This window comes from Cyphomyrmex costatus, unplaced genomic scaffold, assembly GCF_001594065.2.
Source record: "Cyphomyrmex costatus isolate MS0001 unplaced genomic scaffold, Ccosl1.0 scaffold374, whole genome shotgun sequence".
In the NCBI taxonomy this organism is placed as follows: Eukaryota; Metazoa; Arthropoda; class Insecta; order Hymenoptera; family Formicidae; genus Cyphomyrmex; species Cyphomyrmex costatus.
In genome coordinates this window covers 671,446-687,519 of record NW_017277928.1, presented here as the reverse complement: position 1 = coordinate 687,519, position 16,074 = coordinate 671,446, and the positions used below count along the sequence as shown (strand labels likewise).

Here is a 16,074-nt window from a genome sequence, read left to right as displayed (position 1 = left end):
TCTCTCTCTCTCTCTCTCTCTCTCTCTCTCTCTCTCTCTCTCTCTCTCTCTCTCTCATTTCAGTAGTTAATTTCAGATTTATGATTTAAATCAATGTTATAAAAAATTTTAATTCACAAGTAAAATTGTTTCAAAGGTGACCTTAATACATGCTTATAAAAAAAAGTTTAATTATTAAATTTAATAATATATGTTTAATGCTTCAAGAAATACTGAAAAAAAATATTAATCAAAATTGAACATGCATTTTTCAACGATAAGATGTTCTTGTTGATAAGAAATCTAAGTAAGATAATTCACAACGAGGAGCTATTACCTATAGTCTTAAACTTTACTACAAGTTATAAATTATTCTATTACAATCATTTGGTTAAATTATTTTACTAAATTATTTTGATGATTCAATAAAGCTGCATTTGCTCATGCGCTTTAGTTTATCTTTCTTCTGCATCAAGCTTGAAGTTTACAGTGACTTACGACGTACGCATGAACGCCCGATTGCAGTCTCTTATCTGTCATATAAAATAAGCTTAACGTGTGTATTTTGCGCACTCGCATACACACACACATTCGAGACAAATATACAGAGTGTCCCAAATTTTTCGTAATTATTTTTTAGTTATCCAAGCACAATGTCTAAAATCGACGTATAAAACAACTTTAAGAATTTTTTAAGAAATACCTTTAAAATATTTTATAAAAGAATTCTGAAAGAAATCTTGATGTTGTCTTATGCGTTGATTTTATCCGTTTATTCGGCAATGTTTAGAAATTATATCTGATTAAGGAAATGTATTGGTCATACAGTTCCAACAAAGTATAATAAATTAAATTTTTGGAAATGTGTTTAATACTATACACTTGAAATAAATTATATAATATGAGAAAGTTATATGAATAAGATTATATCTTTATTTAATAACATGTTTTTAGTTTATCTAATTTATTTGTTATTAAAAATTAAATTATTTGCAGTATAGCATTAAAAGAAATTTAATTTTCCGTGTAAGTATTTTAAGTGTTCAAGATGATTTATATAAAGTTTTATTGCATAATTGATGTTTAGTTATTCTGTAAATACATAAATATACAATAATTTTATTTATTTACAGAACAATCTTTGCATCGCATCGCAATGAAGCTTTATATTATATTACATTATAAATCATTTCGAATATATATTTAAAGTACTTAAATAAAGAATTCAGATTTTTTAAATTATTTCTTAATATTTTCTTTAAAACATATCTATTTTTTATTGAATAATTTTTTATTAAATAATTTTTTATCCGTGTAGAACATCGTTAATTTTTTTCTATTACTTTGAAATGCAAACAAATAAAACAATCTTTAATTTTTTCATAATTTTTTGAATATTTTCAAAATATGTAATACATCCTTAACGGCGAAAATTGCAAAATAGTAGAGAACCTTTCGATTCAGTTTAGTTTGTTCTATTTGTTCATAAGCTGTGTCAGAAAATTTGGGACACACAGTAGAAAAGAGAAAAATAGAAAATGACAATATATAGCTATGCGCGTGCGTTCAAACTGTCACATTATCGATAATAAATTGCAATCAGTCACGCGATTGAGATTTTGATAAATTCTTCAAAAGCTCATTTCTAGAGTTTCTACCCCTGCTGTCTCCACGTCACAGATCTATAATTACGTAAGTACAGACACACTTATTTATTATATCTATTTTTATAACTCAATTAATGCACTCTTTTATACATAATACTTAAATTGAAATAAACAAGATGAATGTATGTACTATAATTAATATACGTGACCCAATTATTGAACGAAACGACACAAATTTAAATATAAACTTTTGATGACGTCTACGACTTGAAATAAATTCGTTCTTTGCAACAGTTTATAAAAACAAATTTATTTGGAGTATAATATACACACTTTAAAAGATTAATATTAAAATTTTTTGTCATTTTATCTAATAATTGGGTCATGACCGCTAACAACTGATATTTTGCGAAAGCGAGAAAATGAAGTAGTGCAATGGGTGTAATTCAGTGTAGTAATAAAAAAAAAAAAAACAACGTGTGGGCCATTCGTTTCAATTCGCTTGCATTCGCTCACAGCCGATTGGTCGGCGGGAACCGCGTGACGGCGTGACGCGCCATATGAGCGCCTCTGTCTGAATGCCGGTAGTGAGCTACGATTTGCGAAGAGCCGGCGGCGTGTTCTGCAGTTTCAGGTTTCACTTGGTTCGCGGCAGTTCGCGATCGCTCGTCCGTAAGTGTACGTCGCGTTCGCGCGTAGACGCGCAACTGACACGGCGAAACACATTCCCTGAAGACTGAAAGCCGCTGCTCGTCTCTCCACCTCCTGACGTTCTCGCCGTCCGGGCCTCGCGCGTCTAATCTCGCGACCACGACTATTGGAGCAACAGGACTAGCTCTCCGTGACAATGGCCGTGGACCACGACTATTACGACGGCTTCCGCACCTTTTCCTGGCTCGCAGATCTCGTCGGATTACCGATCGACCAGGTGAGACACCGACGACGTCGGCCACGAGAGAGGAGCGGCCGATCGTGTACTCGCTGCTACTCGCCGGCAGATTCCTGGGTGGCAACCAGGGGTGATATCGATCGTTCCGTCGTACCTTTCTACGTTAAGCATTTCACGAAAGCAAATTAAATTCGCATTTGATAGATTTACATTGGAATGCGACACTCTCCTCTCGATCGTTGTCGCGTCTCGGTCATGTTTTCACTTGGAAAGTTCGCATGCAAATGAGATAGAATCAAAATGAACGACTGTGCATTTTATTGTAACAAATTATTTACTTATAAGAGATTTATATTTGAAAAAAAAATGTATAATACCTAATTCTAACTGAGTGATTGCATTTGAAAAAAAATTTCATATCCGCTTCCTAGTTGCGTTTCTACGAGATGCTTTAATTTGATTGATAGCTCTTGTGACAGGTGTTGTCTCATGGTCTCATGTTTTCTCGTGTTTCTCGATACGAACTCGTGGTTTTTTTTTTATCAAATTTGCAATTGCCGGATAAGACGGAGCTTTATAAAAACATGTAGTCTAGTTTTTTGCCGATGGAATTATTCTAATAACCAGATATAAAAATATAATCTCACATATTTTAAAAAATCGGAGGAAATTTGCAACAGTTGCAAAATTAAACGTTGTACTAAACGCGACCTTTGACTGCAATTTGATGCAAATATAAATTTTTTATTGAACTTTGAAATATTCTTTAATTGGTCAATTGGCAAAGTTCGATCTTCTGGGCAATCAAATGTTCCGGAACATTTGTTGTGCTAAATGGACCATATTTTACATTTATATCGTAGTTAAAGCTGTGTCAATTTTCCTTTTAAGTAAAGTTAATTGCATAACTTCAAGGCTTTCGATTATTGTGATCGTACGAGTTTTTTTTCACATCGTAGTTCTTCGTTTAACACTATGAATGTTAAATCTAGTTTGATATTTGCATTTTAAATCTGTGCGTGACGACTTATCTTACAAAAATGCTGGAAAATTCTCTCCTCTACATTTTCTTTTCTGATTCTTTTTTTAATTAATTAAGAATTATATAAAATATGTTATTTCTCTATCGCGACAAGAAAGGACGAAAAGGTGACAATTTATATGTAGATCTGTTTTTTATTATTACTGTATTAGACTGCATTAAAACTTTTCTTCGCCAAGTTTCAAATGTATACCTATTTTACTTTTGTCTGTTTTTACTAATGCAGATTAACTCTAATCTCGGTTCAATTTACTTTTTGTCTTTTTTCAGTTCAAAATTAGAAAAGGATAAAGATTAAGTTAAACCGAAATTAAAATTAATCTACATTTAAATCTATCTTAACTACAGTCTTAAGATGTTATGAACCAATTAGAGAGCCGTATCAGCATCTTAGGACATTATTTAAAACGGTTTTAAAATAAAAATGAGTTACGAGAATACTGTCCGCAACGGATTACATTTTAAAACGATGATCTTGAAATATATAAGAACGAACTATTCACTTTTGTACTTGCGAGTTAATACAAGTAATATGGGTATATGAAGCGAATGTAGTATGTTTATAATTCACGAAAGCGAGAAGGAAAGTTAGAGAGTGCAGAGAGGAGTAAAAAACAAAAAAAGAAGTGTATGTACTAGTTCAGAATAACGATCATGTAACTTTTTTCTTAAGGAAACGTGCGAAAGGAAGCGCGGAAATGTGAACGATATTATTGAAAGTATAATGGAGAAATTGTTCACTTTTTCCGCCTTAAGGAAAAAGTTGCATGATCGTTTTCCAGCTAAAAGAAAATTTAATACAACAAGTTTATATAAAATTACGCCGTACATCTAATAGTTGCCGATGACGTAAGCGTCAACATCGGAAGATGTTGCATTCGTCACGACCCATGACGCACAGATATTCTGTTTTTTAACACCCTTAGACTGATATTATTATACATTTGTCGTACGAGAAATTTTTCAAATGTGTTAATTATCTACGGGACAGAAATTCAAGAACTTCTTTGTTCCACAGCCAATCAACGGGCTTGAAAAGCTTGCCATATGACAAAAAAAATAGATAAATTTGTGAAAACAAGACAAATAACTACAAACATTCCTATATCATTCAAATTACAAATCTTTCTCTTACATTTTTCAACATATATTTGAACACTTTAATATCAAATTGTAACAGCCAAATTCATGCGCATCTCGCCTATATAGGTGCATCAATTTAAAAAATTCAAAACTATTTAATCGAGTAATCCAACGCGCAAAATTAAATTAATTGAGTTAGCTTATCGCTAAAACGAACTGTCGATCAACGCGATTCTACAAATGCTTTGAAGCGTTTTTTTAATTGGTTAATTTATAAAATTCTATCTTCTGATTGGTTCATCAAATCCACGCTTCAAAGCATTGTCGCGAGATTGACTACATCCTTCGATCAAACTCCGATTAACTTAATCGGCGGTTAATCTAGCCGACAGAATTACTTACTTCCTGCAAATTTTCTAATTATATCATTTGTCATTTATAATCTAATCTTCTTCCAAACAAAGCATTAATTATTCTATTTTACAAAGCTGGATATTTATTATAATGAATGCAAAAAGTATTCATATAGGGAAGATTTATCATTAAAAAATATTATAGAAAAAATAAATATTAATTAGTAATTTATGAACACAATATATAAGTACGTTCTGTCAATATGTAAGTACATTCTAATATAAATAAGACTTAATTCATGATTTTAAATCGATATTCGTAGTTTGTGTTCTACGTAGTTTGTGTTCAAACCGGACACCTTTAAAATACCCATTATTTTTATTTTTATCTGTAGAATATGTTAACAAATTTTTAAAAAAATTAAAAATGGCGATATTTCACAGGTGCCCAGTTGAATGCTTCATTTATGATCGTCTTAACTATACATTAAAGATATTATAAACCAATTACAGAGTTGTATAACATCGTAAAACATTATTTAAGTCGCTCTAATACAGTAATCTTGTACTGTATCTTGAAATAAGAGAACTGTGTGTGTGAATACCGGCCTTAAAAGCTAAATTTCTCGATTGTATGAATATGTGTTCAAATAATACAATTTTTTATTTCCGCTAATTTTATTGAGATAATAATATGTGTTTTAATTATTACATTATTTTAGGGGAAATAATTTTGAGAAATATACAATTTATTGTATTCTTTATATATTATTAAATTGCTAATTAATATTTAATTTCTATAAACAAAATTTTTGCAAAAAATATCTTTTGTTGTCAAAATACTTTCTTCACTCACTGTAAATAAATTTTCATTGAAATATTATTAAGCATTATTAAGATTAGCTTGGGTTAAAAAGGCATTTTTCTATTTAATTGTGTTATTCATATATGGATCTTGTTCGGAAAGTTTTTTCAAAACTTTTATGTAAATTCAGGACAAAATATTTTACTCAAAGAATATTAATGCATAATTGAGAATTACTAGATATTATTATACTAATATATTAAATGTTGTCTGTTAATGTATCAGAATGATTAAAGCTTTATTGACATTGTTAAATTATTCGATGATTAGATTAAAAATTCAGAATTTGTTAAATTTGCTTCGAACTTGATTCGTTCTGAATCATGACAAATTATCTAAATTAGTGCAATTTTGTGGCAAGTCATTTGCAAATTTGCGAACGTCATTCTACGTCATTCTATGGGACTGCTTTACGAAAATAAACAACTATGAATATTTCATTATTCTAGAATAAGAAATGTTTATTCACAGTTTTGTTTGAAATTACTCGTTCTTTTTTTTAAAAAGGACCCTCATTATTTCGTCATTGCGATGCCGATAAAAATGTATTTTTAAAAAAATTGTAAGCATTATATCTTGAAAAGACGAGCGTAGGAGAGGGGCAAGGAGTGCTTAAAAGAAACGCAAAAAAACAGACGGAATACATAACATGATAAGAGAGTGCATGGCATATAGCAGCAAAGAAGTATAGCAAAGAAGCTAGTTTACGTGATGATAAGACTATTGCGAATCAAACTGGATTATGTATTCCGATTTTGCTAATAAAATTTTACCTTGAGCAGATTGGATGACCGCACCTCTAAATTATCAATTTAAGCTGATTGAAGCGCGATCGAATAAAATGCGTCTGATCTTTTTGAAGTGGGACGTTGCGAAAAAATATAAGCGTTAAGTGTTCTCTTTATAGCAAGTCTTCTTTATTAAGGATGTTTGATAGATTTTCAAAACAATAAAAATATGTAAATTTTACAGATAACTCTAAATCACATTTAAAAGTACGATTTTTTTAGTTTACTATTTGGATTGCAAGTTATTTTAATAAGAAATATTTTTTAATCTGTTTTAAAGAAATATATGAAAATGTATATTATAAAATAAATGATAAAAATCTCAGTTTTTAATATAAATACTCTATATATTTATGATTATTTATGTAAAGTTACATTATAATGCAGAAATTAACTGTTCAATAAACAAAATATTTATTTGTTCTAAGTTTTTGTAATTAACTAATGAATTGCAATGAAATTCTGAATAAATCATTTTGAATACTTAAAGTACTCATACGTTTAGGGATTTCTATTATTTCTTTAAATTTTAGTTTATTACATAAAAGTAATAACAAATAAAATAAATAAATTATAAAAATGTATTGTTCAATAAAACACTATATACATAATTAATATAGATATAATGTTCTATACTAATACTAATACTATCGAACATCCTTAATGTCGACAATAAGTTTAAAATTGAAGAGAGAATTGAAGGAGAATTCAAGCTTTGCCAGAGAATAAAATATATAAAGTAACAGATTTGTAAATACGATATTTATTTGTTCAAGAGGTACATTTTTAATATATTTATGAAACGGATCAGACGCATATTACATATTATATGAGATTTGTAAAATACGATAAAAGAGATAAACAACTGATACAGAACTTGAGAAAAGAAAGAAAAATATCGTTTAATTCAAAATAATTGTATTTTGCGATGTAAGATGACAGATATCTAATCGTTAAAATAATAAACGCTCTAATAACGAATTAATAAAAAAAGAGGATAAAAATGAGACCAATGAGTATCAACGCAGATATCAGAGCGTAGTATCTAGACATTTTTTGTTAAATGCTACATAAATATCGCAACCGTAAACGTTACAATTATACATAGATATTTTAGTTTTTTCAACAATAATACAAGAAAACTCGAATTCGTGAATACTCTGTGGATCTTATATGTTTTATACTTAAATAATTATATTTTTTATTTACTTATAAATTTTTTGTATTTGCTTCAAATTTGTTTAAATTTAATATTTTCTATATTTTTTTACACTAAAGTAGATCAAACTATGATCGAAATATGTTTACACAATATTCAAGTAATAATATTTAAAAAATATATATCTAAACACTGCATTTGTTTGCAATAGCTGTTATTGACTATTTTTTTTTATTTAAAGTTAATTTTCTCATCATCGACTATTAATTTATATAAAAAAAGGAAATAGTTGCTAACAAATAGTCTTGGTCAAGCGCATAAAATATAAATCATTATATATAAAAATTAAATAAAATTAATAATAAGAAAAGAAAATAGAAATAAACAGAAAGTTTTACATGCACGAAATACTGCGATAGTTTGCTCTCGATTGCTCGTTATTATTAATTATTAATACATAGAAATTGACTTCTTGATAACCATGACCTTTGTACATCGGAATAATTCTTAATATTATATATGTATTAACATTTGCATATGGAGGCATTATTTTTTTTTGTGGTCTTCAGATAAAATTGAAAAAATCAATCAATATTTTAATGATAAAGATTAAAATTTTTTATAATGTATAATGATTTTTTAAAGACGAAAGAAGTCGTCTAAGGCCAATATTGATAGTTCGTTTTTATTTTAAGGTTGTCTTAAGTAAGTTTCAAGATGCTAATACGACTCCTGTGACCCTTATAACATTTTAAAATTGTACTGAAATATAAGAATCGACTATGAATATCGAGCTAAATTCGCTATTGAATGTAGTATTTTAAGCAGACGCAACAGGTAATGTAAAGAGATTTGTTACACTGTGCTGCACAGTTTTTATGAATCGTTTCACATGGATAAAGATCGTAAGTAAGAATAGACAATGGAGTTATATTATCTTTTTCTTACAAGAAAACAGTAGCAATGTCAAATTAAATTATAACAAAAGGTCTGGTTTTGTATTTCTGCACTTTCTAAACTGATGCACACAGTGCAATAAATTGAAATAAAACAAACGTAAATTTGTTTCAATTTAACTTATTGCACCATGTGCACTTAGTTCAGACAGTGCAGAAATAAGAAAAAAAGCCTAAACATAACAAACGTTTGGATTTTATACGCTCCTTAGAGAATGATCGACATACGCGCCATTACCTTCTCTATTTTTAGCGAAAATCCTTATCGTGCTATTCTTAGCGGTGCGTCCTACTAGGAGAAAACGAGATCAGTTATTTAAATAGATATTATGTATTTAAAAATAAAAACATGATTAGAAAAAGAGGTGAATGGAAGGATAATTTCTGTTTATATATAATTTCTATTTGTAACTATAAATGTACTTAAAGAATCTTTTGAAAGGATAAACCTTGAAGAATAAACCTAACCGTTGATGTTTTATCAATGACTTCATTATACATATAATGTACTAACGAATACAAATTACCGATAATTTGTATTTACTGATGTATATAATTAATGGTAATTTATCTGTAAGATAAATATTATGTAGATACGTAATTATTAACGACTTCTTACAATATATATTATTACTGGAGATTTATATTATATAGTCACAAGAAAAAAAACGTTAAATCGAAATTTGTAGTTTCTAAATATTCCATGTATTATAAATATTTATCACATAAATATACCATTCGATATCTTGGTCTTTTTTGCAATTTTAATGACCAATAATATACTCTTTTACTTAACTTACTCTATAATAATACTCTTTAATAATACTCTAATAATATTGTTTTTATTGTCTTAAGATGTAAATTTTACAAAAAATTTACAAAATTTATTAATATGTTAAATTATTCTAACAGCATGCTTATAAGATTGCAAAGCAATCTATCTACAAATCAAAAAGGTCAGCACACATTTAAATGACAACTAATTATTTAATTTATTCTGCTGTTCTTATTCTTTTTATGAGATATATAACACGTTTCGAACTTTACCTCCTCAGCAACTCAAAAAACTAAGTTTTACACATACACACACACACACACACACACATCAATTTTAATTTGTTATTTTAATTTTGTTTTATTATACAAGATATTTTAAAAGAATCATATAAAAAGAATCACATAGGAAAACTTAAACAACAAAATAAAACATTTTTTTATTTTCAAAGAATTTACAAAATTTTATTTATAGACTTTATTAGTTTAAATTAAAACTTACAACGTTTCATATTCTCATAAAAATAATAAAACTTATTATACTGTTATCAGTTTCCATTAGAAAAGAAAAAATGATATATCTGATTTTGCAAACAAACCTATTTACTGTGAACAAGCAAAATACACCGGAAATATTTACTCCAATTTAATACGGTGAGTGCAGTAACCACTGATGCAAAGATCAATGACCTCGTCGTTCGCGTATCTCAGCGTTGTTTGCGAAGTCGAATGAATCTAGCATCTGCGTTAAATACACACCATTAGAAAGTAAAAGCAGGAACATTTAAAAAAAAAACAAGAGACATTTCTTCGAAAGTATTTTCTTATAATAATGAAAAAAAATAAACAGCTGTCAAAACAAACATAAATATCTTGGTATTATTTACAAACATATAATTTAGTAACATTATACTGGTCGCGATTCAAGCTAATAAAATTCGCACTTTTGTTTATTATTTTACAAATTATATGATAAACAATTAAACGAGAACTCTGATAAAAATAAATTTTAATAAATCTGTTTCTTCTGTTTGTACAGGTAAATTTCGTCTTGACGCAATTCACAGCCCTCATATTAGCCACATTATTAAGATCATCTCTGAGCGCTACTACCCCAGCTGCCAAACATGTTTATGGTCTTACTATTGGCCTTGCTCTCGGATATTTTTGCTTTGGCAGGTAAGTTTACATTCTATTAATTCATATAAAAGTAATGTATGTAAATTTTTTTTGCTTGTTACAAAATGGTTGTAACTCGAAATGCTAAATATGTGCTATTTACAGAAATTCTAATTTATAATTTTTTTTACCTCTATTGCTTACATAACGATATTTAGTTCAGTATTAGACAAACAATATAGATTAGAATTAGAGTAGTTAAATTATAATATTTTTATAAAATATTTTTTGAGATTTTATGAGATCTTCATCTTGTGTCAATTCACACAATATCGTGACAAAGAGTTAACGCTAAGTTTTGGTAAGCATTTGATACATAACTCCATTTTAAGTTATTTATTATTCAAAATTAACTCTTTCAGTTGCAACTGTTTTGTCAGCGTATTATTGAGTATTTGTATATATTTGTTTTGATAGAAGAATTCATTTATCTATGTTTTTTTTTTTTCAGGCAGGCAATCCATCTCGCTATTCTTCCCGCATTATGTTACGTAGCGATGCGCACACAAAATCCTCGTAATATGCAGAGGTGAGATGAATATAAATTGTAGGTATATATCTCAGTATGCATTATATATAGAAATTCTATATCAATATTCTAGTTAGTCATGGTAACTATTATTAGATATATTGTAATAACTATAATTTATTCACTTTTTTAAAAGTTGGATAATCATCAGCTTTGTACGCTTTATCAAACAATGTTTTCTTATGCATAATTAATCCTGACACAATTATCATTTTGCTGTATCATAGGCCTTCTCCCTCTCCTAAGGTTAACAAGGAAAGATTATGCGCATATCATTGATAACAATGATTCATCTATTCGTAACGTAAAGTACACTTAACGCGACCGTTTGCATTTGTGACGTAATGAATCGCGTGCTTATTGTCAAATTAGCCACGTTTGAGCTGGCGAGCAAAATCACGCGAGTAAAGACGATGGCCGCACGAACTTGACATGTGCATCTGAATGTGTTTCAGGGTCGTCCTTGCAATTGCGTTAATCTATTTATCGTGCATTCACTTTCACCGGCAGATCTACGATTATGGCTCGTACACGCTCGACATCACTGGTACGTTCAACTCACGATTTCACTTAGCTTGTTTGAAGAAGATAGTTCTCTCATATAATTTCTGTTGCATAAAAGCACTCCTTATTTTAATCAAATACGTATTTTATTTTATTTTACACACACACAGGATGTCTTATACCACTGTACAACATTTAACAGCGTATTTTAAAGATAGAAAAAAATCCTAACACAAAAATGTTAAGACTATAATAGTTTTTTAATTACAAATTATCTTTGATCAATTATAATTCAAAAACTTTTGTAGCCTCGACATTTTTATATTAAGGTTTTTTGGTCTAGAATACGCTGCGAAAGTGTCGTGATTGTGAGACACCGTATGCGTGCATGCATGCGTGCGTAGATATGAGTTAATATTAAAGAATTAATTATTTTAGAAGAGGAAAAACTGCAAATGTTTTGGTACAATTTTTATTATAATTACATCTATACTTTCGTATTTATATTCAGAAATTTCTTTAAATGTAATGCGATTATAGCATTTTACGCTCTTTTAAGCATGACCGCGATATTAAAGTAATAATAATATCTTCGCGATGTTGTCACTTGTTACCGCTTGTGATTATGTAAGTTTCACGCCTTGAATGTGACGCATCTATTTATTTAGATGTCTTCTTCTAAGTAGACAAACATGAATTTTGATATCAATTTTGTGCGTTTAAATCCTTCCTATTGATCGCCCTATCAGTCTACTTCCTTATTTTTTACGAACGATATTTTACAGCCGCATTTGTGTCACATTCAACATGATATTGATTATTAAGCAGTATGTGTACGATATTGAGTGTTTATTATGTCTCGCTATTATGTATACGCCAATACATCATTCGCTAATGTTTCGGCGATAAGTCTCATCATTATTCTCACACACCGACTTTATAACATACACGAATGTTCTTTTCAGGTCCTCTCATGGTTATAACACAGAAAGTAACTAGTCTAGCGTTCAGCATTCACGATGGGCTAACGCGACGCGAAGAGGACCTGATGCCAATGCAGCGTCATCAGGCTGTACAGTGAGCATGTGTTTTTTGAATGCTGCGTTGTTATTTATATCAAGCATAAGAAATACCATGAACTTAATGAACAGTCCTGATAATTGTTTTGTGATGTTAAAATCATTATTTATCACTTTGATGACCGCATATTTACGCGAATATTTGTATCTGCCGCCAGTACTTTCGCAAAATCGTTTATGGCATAACTATTGTATTTATTATGAGAAAGAAATATTAGAAATTATTATTATTTTAACTTTAAAGTGACCGTTAATCTCTTTAAAATATATTCTCTAAAACAGATATATTTAATAAGAGATTAAATTATTAAGAGTTAAAAACAATAAGTGATTTGAATACAATAATAAAATACTATTTCAGACTGACTAAAATAAAATATGAAAAATCTAAAAATGCCGCCTAAAACATTTATAAAACATTAAGATGAATGTAACCACAAAAAAAAGAACTGAAATGTGAATTTAAAATACAGATATTAAGAACCGCGAAATCACATTGTGTGACACCGATAATTATTAACTAACGAAATCACGTGTACACGATAGCGGTCATCAAAGTATTATAAATTGTATTTATTAGTAAAAACTATTTTGTACTTATAAACGTGTTTATACATTTATGTCTAAAATCGCAATATTTGTAACAGTTAATACGCTTTTAGAACAGAGAATGATATTTAAATTTCAATGTGAAAAAATTTATTAATAGAAATAAATTGTTAATAAACGACGCAAACGGAGAAATATCAAAATTTTATTGTGTATATATATGTCAAAAAAAAATTCTTTTAATAAACTTTACAGGAAGATGCCAACTACTTTGGAATACTTTAGCTACATCTTTCATTTTCAAGCCTTGATGGCTGGTCCAGTGATATTCTATCGTGATTACATCGATTTCATACATGGACATCATTTACCTGGTGCTAAATCTTTAGCTGTAAGGATATTGATATAAAACCTTATAAAATGTCTATTAAAATTCTTTTAGAATTTATATTCTTTATCCTAAGATAAAGATTGATTTTGTAATGTAATGTTGTATAAACTCTATATAGAGTTGTTAATTTCACAATTTAACAAAGAGAGTTGTTATTTATATATGTATAATAATATAAATTAAAAAAATATTAATAACAATTGTTTTAGGGATTTTATGACAAAAATAACCAAGAGAAGGAGATTATTCTGGAACCATCACCGACTCTGGTCGTTGTAAAGAAAGTCACGGCGAGTTTAGTATGCGCCATTATATTTATCACATTTCTCCCAATCTTCCCGATACAGTATGTAAAAGGTTTGTTTGAATTCTTTATCTTTAATCTTGCCACGTATAGTACATATCATTGTAATTAATAATATATTTTTCTTTTAGATGACGAATTCCTGAAGAACACAAGTATAGTTTACAAAATATTGTACTTAATGATGACGACTATGCTCGCGCGTTTCAAATACTATCATGCGTGGTTGTTTGCTGATGCCATATGTAACAATTCTGGCCTTGGATTCAACGGTTACGATGAACAAGGCAAAGCCCGCTGGGACTTAGCTTCGAACGTCGACGTTTTTAAGTTTGAGGTTCGATATGTGTACTGTTCACAATGTAACAATAAAAGTACACTCGTAATAGCGAACTTTGAATTAGTGCATAAAATCCCTCCTTGAATAGTGTGATTGTATATATAGATTAACCTCAGCTCTCAATAGAATAGTTTAGTGAAGTTTAGTGAAAGGGACAACCTCGTTATATATTAAATTCAAAACCTCAAATTGTGCGTTATTACGAGGTTCTTACGTAATTAAAATTTCAAAGTATAAGTGGCGACTAAATAGGAGAACAAGTCATTCGAATTTGTCATCTTATCGCCAATATACATAATGGAATCCATCTAAAATTATTCTTGCAGTTTACTGTTTAATCAATTTTCAGACATCTCTTAATCTTAGGGACAGCATTGACAGCTGGAACAAGGGCACAAATTTATGGCTGCGATCAATCATGTATGAGCGAGCTAGTCATAACAAAGTGATGTATACGTACGCCTTGTCCGCTTTATGGCACGGTTTTTATCCTGGCTATTATCTCACATTCGCAAGCGGAGCGTTCTTCACTGTAGCGGCACGTTCGGTTAGTAGATTTGAATTGTGCTGTATTTTAAGGATTGTGAACGAATTAGGCCGTTGATTTTCAGTCTTCTATATTCTTGCAATAGGTTCGTCGCTATATCCGGCCGATGTTCCTGGAATCTGAACAAAAAAAAATTTTTTATGATATCTTAACATTTATTGCGACGAGAATTCTAATGGCCTACATGACGTTCAGCTTTATATTATTAGAATTTGTACCAAGCATCAAAGTGTACCTGTAAGCCAACTATTGTTAACAAGAATCGTAGGAATGTAATCTTCAAAATCGAAAATTTGAATTTTGAATTGAAGAATACGTCCTTAATTATCAAGTCCAACTTTGACTAATGTATTTTTTTTTTGTTTTAGGTATTTGTACCTGTTCCCACATTTATTGAGTTTGATCGCGATACTACTTTTACCTCGTCTAGGGCTGTCACGGAAAACGCACAAACAATCAGCCGCGAAAGACGGAACTAATCTCGCCGAAGCAGTCAGTAACGGAAACGCACACAAAACAATGTAGTCTTCTGGTCGCAACGTTAGGAAAGACAGATATTTTTTATGGATGTTTTTATTATATATATATATTTAATATATATATATGTAAATGTATCTATATACAATATTTCTTGTTACAATGCATTACAGATGTGAAAGTCTATTGATAATGTGCTATACGCACTTTACATTTACGTAACATTATCGAAACAGACGTATCGTTTTTATATATAATATAATATATAGATAAGAAAAATTTTATAATTTGCCTAAATATATGGCTGTTTTAACTACAATTCTATTGATCTTCTATTCATTCTTGTGTCACTGTGCGCCGTTGTATCTAAACGAAAAAAATGAAATTGAAGATTTTATGCAAAAATTCGAAGTAATATCGGAATATCAAAATTATTAGTCTCAAAAAAGACTTAAGTAATGGTATGTTATTGGAATACTATCGTAGTAGTCGCGAAACTTATTCTGACTGCGGTTTAAATATACTTACAGACTTCGACGAGTGGATTCTTAAATGGCTTTATGCACACAACTATTCGATCGCTGTCTAATGGAATATAATGTTTGTAATTGGGTAAAGAGAAGCACTGGGACTGTCAGCGTGCACGTGAAGCCCTATCGCGCGAACAACAGCGATCGAAT

The 16,074-nt window shown here is 29.5% G+C and overlaps 1 protein-coding gene across 1 annotated transcript; it reads left to right on the top strand.

Moving 5' to 3' along the window:
* Nucleotides 1-2,210: 2,210 nt before the first annotated feature.
* On the top strand, nucleotides 2,211-15,515 carry oys (lysophospholipid acyltransferase 6). Its single transcript, XM_018543380.1, has 11 exons — nucleotides 2,211-2,514; nucleotides 10,535-10,674; nucleotides 11,126-11,203; nucleotides 11,659-11,750; nucleotides 12,673-12,784; nucleotides 13,591-13,726; nucleotides 13,936-14,083; nucleotides 14,162-14,367; nucleotides 14,720-14,917; nucleotides 15,003-15,154; nucleotides 15,286-15,515. The coding sequence occupies exons 1-11, from the start codon at nucleotides 2,434-2,436 to the stop codon at nucleotides 15,440-15,442; spliced, it is 1,500 nt and encodes a 499-aa protein (XP_018398882.1). The 5' UTR covers nucleotides 2,211-2,433; the 3' UTR covers nucleotides 15,443-15,515.
* The last annotated feature ends 559 nt before the right edge of the window (nucleotides 15,516-16,074 follow it).